Source organism: Phacochoerus africanus, chromosome 3 (genome assembly GCF_016906955.1).
Source record: "Phacochoerus africanus isolate WHEZ1 chromosome 3, ROS_Pafr_v1, whole genome shotgun sequence".
Lineage (NCBI taxonomy): Eukaryota > Metazoa > Chordata > Mammalia > Artiodactyla > Suidae > Phacochoerus > Phacochoerus africanus.
The window spans coordinates 122,292,533-122,310,688 of NC_062546.1; the positions used below are offsets into that span (position 1 = coordinate 122,292,533).

The 18,156-nt window shown below is 38.7% G+C and overlaps 1 protein-coding gene across 9 annotated transcripts in view; it reads left to right on the top strand.

Moving 5' to 3' along the window:
- The window catches only part of OCA2 (OCA2 melanosomal transmembrane protein), a 193,714-nt gene extending 175,821 nt beyond the window's left edge, over positions 1–17,893 (top strand). For all 9 annotated transcript variants that reach the window (XM_047772579.1, XM_047772573.1, XM_047772577.1 and 6 more), the window contains 2 exons: positions 5,958–6,051; positions 17,225–17,893. In XM_047772579.1, the coding sequence (XP_047628535.1) occupies positions 5,958–6,051; positions 17,225–17,309 (179 nt within the window). In that variant the 3' untranslated portion in view covers positions 17,310–17,893. The remainder of the gene's footprint in view (positions 1–5,957; positions 6,052–17,224) is intronic.
- The last annotated feature ends 263 nt before the right edge of the window (positions 17,894–18,156 follow it).

The window sequence follows — 18,156 nt, forward strand, 5'->3', positions numbered from 1 at the left end:
TCTCTAATAATTAGCAATGCTGAACATCTTTTCATGTGCCTGTTGGCCATCTGTCAAGTCTTCTTTGGAGAAATGTCTCTTTAGGTCCTCTGCCCATTTTGGGGGTTGTTTTTCTGATTTTGAATGGTATGAGCTGTTTGGATATCTTGGATATTAAGCCCTCTTCAATCACATTGATTGCAGATACTTTCTCCCATTTTATAGGTTGTCTGTTTTATTTATGATTTCCTTTGCTATGCAAAAGCTTTTACATTTGACTAGATCCCATTTGTCTATTTTTGCTTTTTTTTTCAGCCTTGGGAGACTGACTTAAGAAAACACTGCAATTTTTTATGTCAGAGGATGTTTTTCCTGTACTCTCTTTTAGGAGTTTATGATGTCATGTCTTATATTAGGTCTGTAAACCATTTTGAGTTTATTTTTGTATATGGCATGAGGAGTACTCTAATTTCATTGACTTACATGAGGCTGTCCAGCTTTCCCGACACCACTTGCTGAAAAGAATATTGTTTTTCCTTCATATATTTCATATATTCTTACCTCCTTTGTCATAGATTAGTTGACCATAGGTGTGTGGACTTATTTCTGGAATCTCTATTCCATTCCATTGATCTATATGTCTGTTTTTGTGCCCAAACCATGCTCTTTTGATTATTGTAACTTTGACTACTGAAGCCTGAAAGGTTGTGTCTCTAGGTTTGTTCTTTTTTTTTCAGGATGGCTTTGGCAATTCTGGGTCTTTTGTGGTTCCATATAATTTTAGGATTCTTTGTTCTAGTTCTGTAAAAAAATGTCATGGGTAATTTGATAGGAATCACATTAAATCTGTATATTACTTTAGGTAGTACAGCCATTATAACAATATTAATTATTTCAATCCAAGAGCATGGAATGCCTTTCCATTTCTTTGAATCACCTTCAATTTCCTTTATGAATGTTTCATAGTTTTTAGCATGTAAGTCTTTCACCTCCTTGGCTAGGTTTATTCCTAGGTATTTTATTCGTGATGTGATTTCTTTTTTTTAGGGTTGCACCTATGGCATATGGAAGTTCCATAGAGCTGGAGCCACTGGCCTATTCCACAGCTACAGCAACACCAGATCTGAGCCATGTCTTCAAGCAACACTACAGCTCACAGCAACAGTGGGTCCTTTAACCCACCGAGCAAGGCCAGGGATCAAACCCACACCTTCATGGATACTAGTTGGTTTTTTAACTTAACTGAACCACAACAGGAACTCTCTTGATGTGATTTTAAATGAAATTGTTTTATACTTTCTTATATTTCATTGTTAGTGTAAGGAAATGCAACAGATTTCTGTATATTGTTCTTGTATTCTGATCCCTTGTTGAATTCATTTGTTAATTTTAATATTTTTTGTGTGGAGCATTCAGGGCTTTCTACATATAGCATCATGTCATCTGAATATAAAGGCAGTTTTACCTCTCCCCTTCCAATTTAGATACCTTTTATTACTTTTTCTTGTCTGATCACTGTGGCTAGGACTTCCAATACTATATTGAATACAAGTGGTAAGAGTAGGCATCCTTGTCTTGTTCCAGGTTTTAGCAGGAAGGCTTTCAGCTTTTCACCATTGAGTATTATTATGTTGGCTGTGGGTCTGTCATAAGTGGATTTTATTATGTTGAGTTATGTTCCCTCTGCTTACTTTGGTAAGTTTTTTTCATGGATGGATGTTGAATTTTATTAAATGCCTTTCCTGCATCTATTGAGATGATAATGTGGTTTTGTATTTCATTGATGTGGTTTATCACACTGATTAATTTACATGGTTTTTTTAGGGCCACATCTATGGCATATGGAAGTTTCTAGGCTAGGGGTTGAATCAGAGGTGCAGCTGCCATCCTATACCACAGCTACAGCAACACCAGATCCCAGCCACATCTGAAACCTGCACCACAGCTCACAGCAATGCCAGATCCTTAACCCACTGAGCAAGGCCAGGGATTGAGCCTGCATCCTCAGGAATACTAGTTGGATTCTTAACCTGCTGAGCCACAATGGGAACTCCTTGATTTACATATGTTGAACCATCCTTATGACCCTGTAATGAATCCAGCTTGAGCAGGTGTATAATCCTTTTTATGAGTTGTTGGATTCAGTTTGCTACTTTTTGTTGAGGATTTTTGCATCTATATTTATCGAGGTATTGGCCTGTAATTTTGGTTTTTTATAGTGTCTTTGTCTGATTTGGGTATCAGGATGATGGTGGCTTCACAGAATGACTTTGGGAGTGTTCTTTTCTCTTCAGTCATTTGGAAAATTTTGAGAAGGATAGGTATAGTTTCTTCTTTGAATGTTTGGTAGAATTCCCCAGCAAATTCCTCCAATCCTGGACTTTTTGTTTGCAGGGAGTTTTTTTTGTTTGTTTGTGTTGGTTGTTTGTTTTAAAGATTCTATTTCACCTCTAAGTGATTGGTCTGTTCAAATTATTTCTTCTTGGCTCAGTTTTAGGAGACTGTATGTTTCTAGAAATTTCCTCTAGGCTGTCCAGTTTGTTGGCATATAGTTCATAGTATTTTGTCCTTTTTTTGTATTTCTGTGATGTCAGTGTTATTTTTCATCTTTTATTTATTATTTTGTTTATTTTTGTCCTCTCTTTTTTATTTTTGGGGAGCCTGGCTGCAGGTTTGTTGATTTTGTTTCTCTTAACAACAACAAAAAGCTCTCATTTTTTGTTGATCATTTCCATTTTTTTAAATCTCAATTTCCTCTCTAATCTTTATTATCTCCTTCCTTCTTCACATTTTGGGTTGTGTCTGTCCTTCTTTTTCTAATTCTTTTAGGTGGTGGGTTAGGTTGTCTGAAATTTTTCTTGTTTCTTAAGGAAGGCTTCTATTGCTGTGAACTTTCCTCTTAGAACAGTTTTTACTGCATCCCATAGATTATGTAAGATTGTGTTTTCATTGTCATTTGTCTTAAGAAATTTTCTAATTTCCTTTTTGATTTCATTGTTGACCCATTGGTTTTTTTAGTAGCATGTTTTATGGTATCCATATGATTTTTCCCCATTTTACTCTCTATGGTTGATTTTCATGCTGTTGTGGTCAGAAAAGATGCTTGGAATAATTTCTTTGTTTTTAAATTTGTTGAGGACTGTTTTGTGTTTTATTCCAGAGGATGTTCCATGTGGGCTTGAATGGAATTTATGGTTTTTTTTTTGATGTTGTGTCCTATAGACATCAATTAAATCCAACTTTCTGGATGTTTCATTTAGGATCTCTGTTGCCTAAAGATGTCCATTGATGTCAGTAGTGTATTAAAGTCTCATACTATTGTTGTATTCCTATCCATTTCTCCATTTATGTCTGTTAGTATTTGTTTTCAATATTTAGGTGCTCTTATATTGGCTTTATATATGTTAACTCTTCTTGTATTGATGCCTTTATTGTTACATAGTGTCCTTCTTTGCCTTTCTTTATGGACTTTGTTTTAAAGCCTATTTTGTCTGATATGAGTATTACTATCCCTGCTTTCTTGTCCTTTCCACTTGCATGAAGTATCTTTTGCACCCCCTCACTTTCAGTCTATGTGTGTCTTTCACCCTAAAGTGAGTCTCTTTAGTATATTGTAGGTTTGGGGTTTTTAATCTAATCTGCCATTCTGTGTCTTTTGATTGGAGCATTTAGTCCACTGACATTTGAAGTAATTACTTAAACCTTGTTTTCCAGTTGATTTTGTATTTCTTTTTTTGTTTCTTTCTTCTTTTTGTTTTTACTTTTATAGTTTGATAGTTTTCTTTCTTTTGTATTATGCTTGAGTTCCTTTTTGTTTTTTGTGAATCTACTGTATTTTTTTATTTGTGGTTTCCATGGCTTTCAAGTATAGTAACCCATAACAACATCTCATTTGGCCATGATCAAGGTGTGTGCAGGCTGTTCTCCCTTCTGGTGGCTCTGAGGATAGATCCTCTTCCAGACTTACTCAGGTTGTTGGGAGAATCCAGTTCCTTGCAGCTGTAAGACTGAGTATCCAGTCTCTAGCTGGCTGTCAGCTGAGGCTGCCCTTAGCTTGCTAGTTTTGGCTTTTGGGCCTAAATCTTAAAACCAGCAATGGTGTGTGGAATCCGGCTTGTGGTGGGAATCCCTCCAACCCCCTTGGATCCCTCCAATCCACTATCATGGGGTCTCTCCAACTCACCTCTGGGATATATCTCTCCTACCCCTCCATCCATGTGGTCCCCTGGAGACTCAAGGATCTCTACAGAACTCACTCTGAGGTTTCTCTTCTGCTTCCAGCTGGAGAAAGTTCCCTACTTTGAAAGCCTCCTGTGAGTTAGTGGGGCCCTCTCAGATGGTTTAGGATAATCCTGCATCTCAAGGTCTATAATCTGCATGACTTCTGCCTTTTTGCCATACCTAGTAACATCATGACATAAGCCCAAGCTCTGAGGAAAAGTGTGGGCTCCTTCATGTGGTTAGGGGGCGAACATCATTCTACCACCTGGAACAATCCAGTATCACCTACGCTTGGACTGTCTTCCAGCCAGGCTCTGTGCCTCCTTTGTCTCTACCCTAAGGTCTTTCCTGCACAGAGCAGCGTAGGTGTTGGCCCATCACACACACTCCCTCTGTGAGGCAGCTTGTCTTATCTTGGGGATGAGATTGCCCTCCCCACCTCCATTGTGTCTAAGTGGACCATACAGTTTGACCTACACTGAGGAACAGAGGAACTGTCACAAAATGGAACATCGGAATTGGGGCAGACAGTGACCATAGCAGATTGGGGCCAACCTCAGGAGAGGCAGGCCCTACACAAGGCTTGAGCTTGCTGGGCTTCAGAACTCAGGGGAGACCCTAGGGCTCTTAAGATCCAAAGTCTTACATTGTTGACATGTCAAATATATTTCATCCTTAGAACAAGCATGTAAACAGGTGTGGCTATTTTGGAGGTTTTCACTGAAAACCCATTAATCTAATTCTTCCATGGAGTAAAGGTGGGGAGAATGCAATGAGGCTCTTTGTGAGCCTTTGCACCTCAGAAAGGTCATATGTGACATTGCTCTGAGCTCATTTTTTCTCCACTTCTCTCTGTCCTCAGTGTTCTAGTGCGGGGTTCTGGAACAGTGCAGCACTTGAGGGGCACAGCTTCCTTGGTCCTCCTCCTGCTCTGCTGTCCACTCTCAGAAAGGCCACCCCCTCAGGCCAGTGTGCTGTCAGCAGCTGCAGATTTGTGTCTCATGGTTCACAGTCCTCGGTGATTCATGTGCAGATATCAGAACTGATCTAACTTGGCCAAGCCTGGGTAGTATGCCCACCCCCAAACACTGACCTCTGCTCTAGGGGATAAAATATGTCTATGGGCCTCACCAAGTAAATTCACCCTGCCCTGAGCCCATCCCTGTGTTGGGGGCCTGGGTAACATCCCTCACCCTGAGGCCATACTTGTGCCCATGTGTCCATGTCAGTGTCCCTGAAGATCATGCTTGCTATAAAAAGCCCCCCCCCAAGACATTTTATTATCCTGGTTCTTTACATCCATCTTTCCAGCCCCACAAAAGGTTTCCTGGTAGGTGTCTAGACCTGGAGTCCTAAGAATGAAGATTCTCATCTGAGATTCCATTGCTCTGAGGATAAACATTCCTTCCTGTGGGTGTTGCCCTACTTGGGTTTTCCTCTGAAAGATATACGCCACCATGTCCCACAGTGATTTGCCAATTCTCCTTAGCAGTTCCTCTTTCCTAGCACATCCAACATTAGTAGCCCTATTTAAAATTGAATTCCTATAATTACAAGCAGTAAATTTATTTTCTGTTTGCCAGTGGAGTTTTTTTTTTCTTACAGATATTTGCAAGGCAGTCACTTTCATCAGACCTGTAAAGTCACCATAAAATCAAATGCCTGTGAGATGGATGATCCAAATTTAGAACAAAAGAGAGCAGAAGTCTACAACTGCAAACTGAGATTTCGTTTTACCTTTTAAATTTTGATTGCAGGTAACGGGACGCTGATTGGAGCATCAGCCAATGTGGTTTGTGCAGGAATCGCAGAGCAGCATGGATATGGATTCTCTTTCATGGAATTTTTCAGGTACTTTAAAAACTTATTTAAAATTTCTGTTTATATGGAGTTCCCTTTGTGGCACAACAGAGACGAATCTGACTGGTAGCCATGAGGCTGTGGGTTTGATCCCTGGCCTCATTCAGTGGGTTAAGGATCCAGCATTGCCCTGAGCTGTGGTGTAGGTCACAGATGCGGCTCAGATCTGGTGTTGCTGTGGCTGTGGCATAGGCCAACAGCTGTAGCTCTGATTTGACCCATAGCCTGGGACCCTCCATATGCCATGGTGCAGCCCTAAAAAGACAAAAAAAAAATTCTCTTTATATAGTTCCTAAGCTTACTTAATGAAAAAAGTCAGCCACACATACTATTAAGCACTAAGGTTAGAAAGTTTTAGTAATTATAGAGATGTTGGTATTTTATGTTGTTCTCTTAAAAATTCCAATGGGACTTGTGTCTTGGCTGTCCATGATGCAGGTACATAGTAAAAGTCTGGCATCCCTCTACTGGATTGCCAAGCAGAAAAGCTCATGATTGGAAGGACCCAGGAATGTTGCAAATTAGGGGCAACCTGGGAACAGCACCTCTCAGGAGAGGAGGCCTTGGGTGGGGTTGTGCAGCTGTTGCCAGCTCCTACAAAGGAGGACCTGCTCTGGGATCCTGGCCCCTGCATGCTTGTTTTCATTTGGCACCATTGCACTTTGGATGCAGGGACTGGGACAGCATAGACACTGGTGGTGCTTGTAAAATGGTGCTGCCAATGTGAAAGAAATTCACTTGGCATTAAATAAGGTTTCTGTTGAAGTTCTTGGGCTGGCAACTCAAATCTGGTACATGCATAGAGACATGGCTATGAGAACCAGCCCCACTAAAGATTTATAACAGCAGCTCACCTACAGCCATGAGGCAATGCTCCCTGCCCTGGGACCTCTGCTTCTGCAAGGTACTGCTCGACTGGGCTGAACTTAGGGGGAGAACTGTGGCCATCATGCTCAAGTAAGGACCAACACTGGGCCCTATGTATAATAGAACACTGACTTTTGACAGACTTTAGCATATAGACCATGTTTATTCATGAACAACTTGTAATACTTGGCAGTTTTGCTAAGACATTAATTTGAATGACACTCTTGGGAGACTTGGGTGTGGGAGGGAGATACTAAGCTGGAGAGTGAGCCATGGGGACCCTTCACATGCTCCCTCAGCAGGACTTTGGGCACATTGTTGACCTTGCTGCTGAGGGACAGTATCTGAAACTTAGCTGTTGACTGACTTCTTCCCATCTAGACTCTTAAATGCCTGTGATAAATATATTTTAAAAATCGCAATGAGATCCTGCTGTGTAGCACTGGGAACTATATCTAGTCACTTGCGATGGAGCATGATATTGTGAGAAAAAGAATGTATACATGTATGTGTAACTGGGTGATCATGCTGTACAGTAGGAAAAAAACAATGTATTGGGGAAATTTTTAAAAAAAATTTAAAAATTTTTAAAAATCCTGTCACTTGAACAAGATTCTCTCAATGAGAATAGCATTTATTACAGCAAATGTAGTGGAGGCCTTAGCAAAATGAGGCACCTCACACTATCATCATCCAGTCTGTGCTCCAAAGTCAGTGAAGGCCCAGCCCCAGAGCATAGCCAAGAAAAGGAATTTAGAGGAGTTCCCATTGTAGCTCACCAGGTTGGGGACCCGACATCATCTCTGTGAGGATGCAGGTGTGATCCCTGACCTTGTTCAGTGGATTGAGGATCCAGCATTGCCACAAGGTACAGTGTAGATCACAGATGTGGCTCAGATCTGGTGTTGCTGTGCTGGGGCATAGGCCCCAGGTGCAGCTCTGATTCAGCCCCTGACCTGGGAATTTTCATGTGCCACAGGTGCAGAGGAGAGAGAGAGAGAAGAGAGAGAGAGACAGAGAGAGAGAGAAGAGAGAGAGAGAGAGAGAGAAGAGAGAGAGAGAGACTCTCTCTCTCTCATTCTCTTTCTCTCTCTCTCCCTCCCTCCCTCCTCCCTCCCCTCCCTCCCTCCCCCTCCCTCCCTCCTCCCTCCCTCCCTCCTCCTCCCTCCCTCCCTCCCGCCTCCCTCCCCTCCCTCCTTCCTTCCTTCTTCCCCCCTCCTCCCTCCCTCCCTCCCTCCCTCCCTCCCTCCCTCCCTCCCCTCCCTCCCTCCTCCCTCCCTCTCTCCCCCCTCCCCTCCCTCTCTTCTTCCTTCCCTTCTCTTACCCTTCTTTCTTTCTTTTCTTCTCCGTTCCTTCCTTCCTTCTCGTTTCGGCACCGCGAGGAAGATAGAACTGCCGGGGAACGTGGTAGATTGCACCAAAAGGGGAATGGGCAGGATGTGAAGAAGAATGAATGATATCATAGACGCAGTGCCTCTGAGTGGGCAATAATGGAAAATACAGACTTGGGCTCAGCAATTCTAAGACCCCCTTGTTTGCACCGGGTTTTCAATTCCTGCAGAGTTTAGGCAGTCAGGCATGCAATACAGTTCCTCCCACCTGCTGGCAATCATGGCTGGACTCCAAATAGTAGGGATTCTTATGGCCATAGCAACACTGGTTAGTCTCACAGATAGAGGAAACCCAGTATAATATCATGAAAGATTAGAGGGGTTTAGGGCAACAGTACAACTTGTCTGCTGTTTTCTCAGTGTAACTTTGGAATAATAACAAGGACATATACCTGACTAAAGGAGTCCACTTAGAACTTACGAAAACTCAGGGTTCAGATCCAATGGATGATGCATATGCACACTGAATTTTTCAACTAGGCCGTATTCTATGCAATATATTTGACTTGCATCAGAGTTACAGTGCAATGGCTAGGTTAATGTTCAGTAATGTGGAGGCCTCAGAAAGCTTGGGGCAAGACTGCCCCATGTCTCCTCCAAGAGCTTATTGTCAAGTGGCCTATGAATTGCATCCATCTTCTTGGATGGAGAAGAAAATGTCTCTATAGTGGTCAGGAGTCATGTCTCTTTTGTCTGCTTGCTCATAAATCAGAGCAGTTTTCTCTTTAGCCACTGTTTTTATAGAGCCCTTATTTGCCTAAAATTCTTAATTTGCCATTACAGATTATAAAATTGACTTTTATCTGCCTCATTTAAAAATTTATTTCCATAAAAGTTGGCTTCCTATGATACATAGTGCAAAATGTTGAATTACTACTTTATTTTTCAAAATTATGTATTTCTGACTGTATAAATATGTATTCAAAGGAAATCTGTAAAAGATTTTAAAAGTAACTCATAATTTTGCTACCCAGAAATCAAAATTTTGTGTTTGTTAATATTTTTTCCTCTGTCTCATGATATATATATATATATACATATACTTAAAAGAAGTTTTAAATCATATTGTCTTACCTTTATTTTTCATAGTATTTGTGAGCATTTTACCAGTTCAAAAATTATTCTTCCAAAATAAAATATGTTTATATCTACAATATATGGACCTATCACTATTTTACCTTTGTTAGACATTCAGGTTGCTTCCTATTCTTTATCAATCCTGTGTTGACTGTCTTTACATTATAAAACTTTGTTTCATTCTTGGTAACTGAAGATAAACATCCCTACATATAATTCCTGGTTAAATGAATAATGTTGTAAGAATCTAGATACATAATTGGCAGGCTGGCATCAGAAGTGTTGCTCTGCCACTCTCTCCACGGAACCTCACCCTCACCCATTGCTGATAATTTAAATACAGTTCATCTGGTGGGCTAACAGTAGACTCACATTTTGTTTTAATTAATTCCACTGAGGTTAACTACATTTATTTATTTATTTATTTTTGCATGAAGGCATTCATGCATGCTGTTTTTAGGGCCACACCTGCAGGATATGGAAGTTCCCAGGCTAAGAGTTGAATCAGAGTTGCAGCTGCTGGCCAACACCACAACCTCAGCAATGTGGGATCTGAGCCATGCCTGCGACATACACCATAGCTCACGACAATGCCAGATCCTTAACCCTCTGAGCGAGGCCAGGGATCAAACCCGCATCCTCATGGATACTAGTCAGGTTCATTACTGCTGAGCCACAACAGGAACTCCTAACCTCTTTTATGTAAGTGATGGAGATCTGCATTTCTTAGTTTGTAAACTTTCTACTCATATCTTTTGTGTCTTCCTATTGAGAGATTTGAATTTTTTTCTATTTTTTTGAAGCTCTCTTTACATTTAATGGAATTTGTTTCTGATATGTATGTTGGAACTATTCTTTTAGTTAATTTTTGTGTCTAAAATTTTACATGGGGCTTCTAGATAGTCTGTAGTCAAAATTATGAATATTACTTAATATGATTTTACCTTTATCTCTCAAACAGGGAAATTTCACCTCCATATTCTTCTAGAATTTTTCTGGTTTCATTAAAAATTGTTTTAATTAAAAAATAAAATTAACTGTTAAATCTAAAAAAAATTGTTTTAATTAAACTTTTTCCTTCAAGATACTCATAGATTCACAAGCAGCTGTAAGAGGCAACAACATGAAGATCTCAGGCACCCTTTACCCAGCTACCTTCATTGGTCAAATCTTGAAAAAACTGTAGTACAATATCACCACTAGGATGTTGGCATTGATACAGAGAATCCATCAAGATGCAGAGAATCCATCACCTCTGGAATCCCTCTTCTTGCCATTTTATAGCCACTCCATTTCCCTACCACCTCCACTCCTGTTAACCATTACAACCACTCATCTATTTTCCATATCTAAAATTTTGTCATTACAAAAATGGTATGAACATGGAATCATACAACATGTGTTCCTTTTGGATTGGCATTTCACTCATCATAATTGCCTAGCATTTCAACTACGCTGTTTCACATACCAATATTTTGTTCCTGTAAATTGCATTACATGGTATATGTAACAGTTTGTACCATGCACCACACATGGATGCATCACATTTCATGTAATAATTCACCCACTAGGAGTTCATGTTGTGCCTCAGTGGTTAACGAATCCGACTAGAAACCATGAGGTTGTGGGTTCAATCCCTGGTTTCACTCAGTGGGTTAAGGATCCAGCGTTGCCATGAGCTATGGTGTAGGTCGCAGATGCGGCTTGGAACTGGTATTGCTGTGGCTGTGGTGTAGGCCTCTGGCTACAGCTCTGATTAGACCTCTAACCTGGGAACCTCCATGTGCTGTGGGTGTGGCCCTAGAAAAGACAAAAAAAAAAATTCACGCAGTAAAGACCATCTGGATTTTTTTCAATTTGGGGGCTCTTATGAATAAAGCTGCCATGACATTTACATACAGATTTTGAACATAGGTTTTCATTTTTCTGGATAAATTCCATAAGCAATGTGTAAGAGATCCTATTTCTCTGAATTCTCTCCAGCATTCAGGGTTTTCAAGATTTTTAATTTTAGACATTCTTATAGACATGTGGTGATATGTAATTGTGGTTTTAATTTAGATTTACCTAACAGTTAATTGTGTTGAACATTTTTTAATATTCTCATTTACTACCTTCATATCGTTTTCAGTGACATTACTCTCCATATCTTTTAGGTGCCTCTTCTTAATGGTATATTGTTGTGAATCAAAATAAAAAATATTTTTTCTCTTAGTAGGTGAGGTTAGCTCATTAGCATTTATTTGCATGACCCACATTTGCCATACGATTTAATTACATTGCTATATAATATGTTTTAGTTTCTATCTTTCTCATTTATGCATTTTTGCTCTTTTATCTTCTAAAATTCCTCTTTGTAATTAAAAGGTTATATTTTCTTCTAGTGACTCCCTTTTTTTCCCTCATACCTTATCAAATGCTTTGGTTCTCTTGTTTTCTTATTTAATCTTAAAATCTGTTGTCTATCTTTAAGGGTATCCTTTGATTCCTATTTATTGGCCATATAACAGTTAATATCCTTATTTTCCTTTCTTCTTATTTCTTTGCCTATTTGCAGACTGAGTTATCTGTACATTCAAAGCCTATAGCATTTACATATTATTCTTCCATTATCCTCCTCATGCTTGTTTGTCTCAGATCTACAATTAAATATGTCAACTATTGGAGTTCCCATTGTGGCTCAGTGGTAATGAGCCAGACTGGTATACACGAGCACACAAGTTCAGTCCCTGGCCTTGCTCAGTGGGTTAAGGATCCAGCATTGCCATGAGCTGTGGTGTAGGTCTCAGATGTGGCTCAGATTGGACCACTAGCCTGGAAACTTCCGTATGCAGTTGCGGCCCTAACCCCCACCCCCCACACACACATCCACGCACACACATAGTGTCAAATGTTCACCATCTGTCTTTTTGCAGGTGTCCCTAGTCACTTGATGGGTGAAGTTAATCTTTTAAAAGTGCTCAAGGACAGCTCCTGAGTAGAGTAGTACTTGAATTTTTGTGAGAACTATTTTTTTTGTATTCTTGACATTTGAAGGAGAGCTTGGCTTCATATCTAATAAAACCCTTGGTTCACCTATAACTTCTTTGAGTTTCTTGAAAATGCTGTTTCATTGTTGCCTCATTCATGTGTTGTTTTGGGGGGAATCTGATGGAGGCTCATTAATTCTCTTACTTTTGTAAGTTATTTGATCATTTTGTTTAGAGGCCTGAGGGAATTTTTCATTTATGTTTGAAGTTTAACAGTTTTACTAAGATGTGCCCTGGAGTTGATTGCTCTGTGTCAGTTTTCCCAGGTATCTAATGGGCCCTTCTAACTGTAGAATCATGTGTGATTTTAGTTCCAGAAAGATTTCCTGAATCACAATTTTAAGCATAAATTATGTTTCATCACTTCATGGATCTCCTCATGTTGGCTTTTCTTGGCTTGTCTTCCATCCCAACCTCTTTCTCTCTTGACTGATTTTATTACTTAATTTACTTTATTTTTACTCCCTTGTTTGTTTTCCTTATTTCTTCAATAGCTCTTATTAAATTTTCATTCGATTATATTTTCTGGGACACCTTATAATTTAATCTTCCTTTCTGACATGATTTGGTCCTTTGATTTATCATTTTATTTCTTCATGCTTTTATCTATCTCTGTTCTTATCATTTGGGTTTTTGATTCAAGGTGTTCTTTTTCATATTTCCAAGTACTTGTTTAAGATGCATAATTCAGTGTAGAGTTGTAGTGCAGTTTTATTTTTTTTCTAGTTCATGGTTGACTTTTTAGACAAATCTTTATCAGTGTCAGTATTTAGATGCTCATATTCTGTTGTTTTCTTATGAAGCCTTTATTGATGAAATCTACTTTCATCCACAGACCACCATGGATGTAGTTGGCTTTTGGGGTCAGTTTGAAGATTTCTAGTTTAAGATCACCCTCTGTGGTCAGGGTAGTGGATTGCAGTTTTTAATGGATAGTTTTGAGGGGATGTCCATCAATTTTTGGTTCTTTTTGTCACATAAGAGTCTACATTTGGAGTTCCTGTGGTGGCTCAGAAGTAACAAAACCTGACAAGTATTAATGAGGAGGTGGGTTCGATCCCTGGCGTCGCTCAGTGGGTTAAGGATCCAGCGTTGCTATGAGCTGTGGTGTAGGTCAAAGATGCAGCTCGGATCCCGCGTTGCTGTGGCGGGAGTCCAGCAACTGCAGCTCTACATCAACCCCTAGCCTGGGAGCTTCCAAATGCTGCAAGTTTGGTCCTTAAAAAAAAGCAAAAAAAAAAAAAAAGATACAACATTAAAGAAATAGAAAAAAATTTTCCTTTTAATGAGAAATATTAGGATTTACTCTCCTAACATTCATTTATAATGTAGAGCAGTGTTAATTATCTTGATTATTATTAAGTGCATCTCTAGTACTTATAACCAGAAGTTTGTACCTTTTGACTACCTTCATCTAATTCCTCCTCCCAGTCTGGTAACCACAAATATGATTCCTTTTTCTTTGAGTTTGTGTGTTTGTTTTTGAAGTATAATTGTCTTGCAAAACTAACCACAAATATGATTCCTTTTTCTTTGAGTTTGTGTGTTTGTTTTTGAAGTATAATTGTCTTGCAAAACTATGTTAGATCCTGGTGCACAAAATAATGATTCAATATTTCTGTGCATTTCAAAATGATCACCACAGAGTTTCTGCTGTGGCATAGTGTTTAAGGTTCCAGTGTTTAAGGATCCAGGTTGGATTTGATCCCTGGCCTGGGAACTTGTATATGCCATGGTGCAGCCAAAAAAAAAAAAATCACTGAAATGAATTTGCTTCTCATCTGTCACCATGCAAAGATACTACATAATTATTGATTTATCCCCACAACGTACATTTCATCCTGGTGGCTCATTTATTTTGTAATTGAATGTACCTCTTAATCTCCCTTACCTATTTCTCTCCTCCTTCAATCCCACTCCACAAACACAAGCAGGTGTTCTCTATCTATGACTCTGTTTCTCTTTGGTTATGTTTATTCATTTGTTTTGGTTTTTAGATTCCACTTATAGGTGAAATCATACAGTCTTTGTCTCTGTCTGGCTTACTTCACTTAACATAGTACCCTTGAGGTCCAACCATGTTGTTGCAAATGGCAAGATTTCATTTTTAGTGACCTGGTAATGTTTCATTTTTATATATAGCCAAAATTCTAAGTTTTCAATGTATATGTGACATGTTCAATTCTTGTTGAATTGAATTTGTAGGCCACTCTCGGTGGTATAGACATTTTCATAAGGCTAAGTCCAAACCACAAACACTGTTGTCTTTCCACCTATTTATGCTCCTTTCATTCCTTTCAGTATTGTTTTGTAGTTTTCTGTGTATAAGTCTTTCATTCCTTCAATTAAGTGTGTTCCTGAGTATTGTATTCTTTCTAATGTTATTGTAAATGGGATTGTTTTTGTAATTTCCTTTCCAGATTGTTCATTATTAGTATATAGAAATGCAAGTGATTTTTGTGGGGTTGATTTTATATCCTACAACTTTGTTACATGTGTTTTGTTCTTTTTTGTGTATGGAAACTTTAGGGTTTTATATATATAAAATTATGTCATTATGATAATCACCAACATTATCATGAACAGAGATAATTTTACTTCTTCCTTTTCAATTTGGTTTAAGGGCTTTTTTAGGGATTTTATGGTATATGCAGATGCATTTGTATTATTCTTCGTTGGCAACTAACCCAACTAGCAGATAAGGAAGCTGGAATCTAAAGTACTTAGAGCTGGCATTTGACATAATCCCTTCTCTCTTTTCTATCTCTCAGCCTCTCTCTGTGTTTATCTTTGTCTCTTTCTCTCTTTCTCCCTGTCTCTGCCCCCACTCCTCTCTTTTTCTTTTATTTATATATTTGGGCTTCTATCTTCCATTTTATTTTTGTTTTCTATTGGTCACCTCTCTTTATAGTTTCTCTTTCTTTTGCCTTCTTGTGGGTTACTTGATCACTTCTTCAAATCCCATCTTAGTGTATGTACAGTGTTTTTGAATGTATCTTTTTATGTATATTTTTTGGCTGTTGCTCTAGCCTTGATATTATAAATACATAATTTAATACAGTTTGTGGGCATTTTACTAGTTCAAGTGGAGTATAGAAACATTGCTTCCCTTTAAGTTCCTTTATACTTCATTCATTTAGAATATAATTGTCTTAAAGATTCCTCTATATTCTTTGAGAATCACATTAGGCAATGTTATAATTTTTGCTTCATAGCAAACACAATTTGAAAACTCAAGGGAGGAAGTTTATTGTGTTTAACCATATTTCTTCCTTTTCTTTGGTTCATTCCTCCTTCCTGATGCTCCAAGATTCCTTCTTTTATCATTTTCTTTCTGTTTGAAGACCTTCTTTCAGCAATTTACTTTAGGGTAAGTCTGCTGGTTTTCTAGTTTGTCTTCACCTGAGAATATCTTGATTTCCCCTTCATTCTTGAAGGTTATTTTTGAAAGAAATCTAGGTTAATTAGTCTTGCCTTTCAGCAGTTGAACAACATTATTCTACTTCTTTGTGGCCTCAATGGCTTCTGAGGAGAAAATTGTTCTTTTTCCCAATAAGCAAATTGTCATTTATCCCTCATTACTTTCAATAATTTTTCTTTTACTTTTGTTTTCAGGAGTTGATTATGTTGTGGCTTGGCATAGATTTGGGGTGGGTCTGTCCTTTTTAGGGTTTTCTCAGTTTCTTAAATCTGCTTACCATAACAACTGTTCAGCCATTATTTCTTTGAGTTCTTTTCCATCACTACCCTCTTTCTCCTCTTATTCTGGGGGCACCAGTGATACAAATCTCAGATCTTTTGTTCATGTCCCACAAGTCTCTGGGAGTTTGCTGATTTTTCTTTTAGTTTATTTTTTCTCTGTTGTTTGAGATGGGGAATTTCTAATCTATATCTTCAAGTTCACCGATTCTTTCCTTTCTACTCTCCAGCCTTGTTTTTGGCTGTCCAATTGGACTTCCATTTCAGTGCTAACATTTCTGTTTGGTTCTCCATTATGTCTTCTGCTTATTTTCTGAGACTTTCCATTTCTTCATTTGTTTCAAGTGTGTTTGTAATCATTCATTGGAAAATTTTTGTGATAGGTGCTTTGAAATCCTTATCAGGTAATTTCAACTTCTGTGTTATCTCAGTGTTGACAGCTATTGATTGTCTTTTCTTATTAAAGGTGAAATATCCCTGGTTGTTAGCATGATGAGTGACTTTCAGTTGCTATATCCTGGACATTTTGGGTGTTAAGAGATTCTGGATATTATTTAAATCTTCTGCTTTGACATGCCTCCTCTAATCTCATGCTGGTGGTACTAAGAGGATGTCTCCTTGTTCCTGCCAGGTGGTTCGGGAAGCCTAGGACTCCCTCTCCAGCTCTATTGACACTGCAGGGGGAAGGAAGCCTCTCTAGGAAGAGGAAAGTTTTGGCTCCCTGCTAGGTCTGTTCTGTTTCCACCCTGGCTGGGATATGGAGGAGTGCAGTTTCATAACATTGGCAATTGTGATCATCATTCCTGATCAACCCTCTAATGTTTTAAGTGAACAAATCAAGTCTCTAAAACATCAGTTGAAAATTTGTGAAAACCATAAGTAGGTCTCAGATAAAATGGCATATAGGTAATGGAGGCAGGTATCCAGATCATCTAGGCTGAACCCAACTTTGGATTTCTAGATATAAAAAGTAATTTCCTTTGTGGATATATATAGCTCCTAAGGCCATATTCTTTAGCAATAACATAATATAATAATGAGTCTAGATCTCAGTACTCTCCAAACACCAGACACTGTAATCCACTTCCCTTTGTGTTTCAGACTGGGCTTCCCAATGATGATTGTCTCCTGTATGGTTGGGATGTGTTACCTCCTTGTTGCTCACGTCGTGATGGGATGGAATTAATAGGTATACAGTGTGTGAAGACTGAAGGACACTTGAGCCATCACCACCATCAGTAGAAAACTACCCCAAGACATTCTTTGGAGAAGAAAAGGTGCTTATTATGGAGGTGCTCTGGAATGGAGACCTTTGCTACCACTCTCTTATGTGGGTGAATGCTAGCAAATTGTGGGAAATGCAAGATAGCCAAGATTCTAAAATAGGAAAATATGTATATTTCAAAATACATCTTGCTATATACTCTGTAGGAAAAGACACAAATGTAATAATCCATTCCAAATGGTTTGTTTTGTTTAAATGTCACTTCTCCTGAGGCTGTCAATAGTTTTTCTTCATGTAATCACTTTTTATGTTAAAAAATGAGCTTTCAAATTGTATGCCCTCTGAATACATACTCTTCTTGGAAAAGGCATACAGTTGGTAAGGAAACATTATATATATTAAAAATGTATTGTCCCTTGACCAAAGATCTTAGAATTTGTTAGTTTCTTAGATTTTTTTTAGTAGTTTACATTATATAAAATTGCATTCTATCCACTTGTGTTTTTCTCTGGCATTTTTAAGTCATTAAAAGTCCAGAAATTTGATTTGCAGAAGGTTGTAAGTGCTTTTCTTAAAAACAGCATTTTAAATATTTACCAGCCTGGAATAATAATCTCCAGTTTTGAAGATGATGCATGTTACTTCCATCAATTACACCAAAATGTGGTCCATGCATTCAGCTCTGTGCACCCGCAGGACTCCAGTGTTCCAGTCAACGCCTACTAAATGCTCTTCTTCTATGGAGCATTACACATGAGGCAAGGACAGTGGGAGCAAAGAGCTGGAGGGAACTGGGCTTCAACTGAGG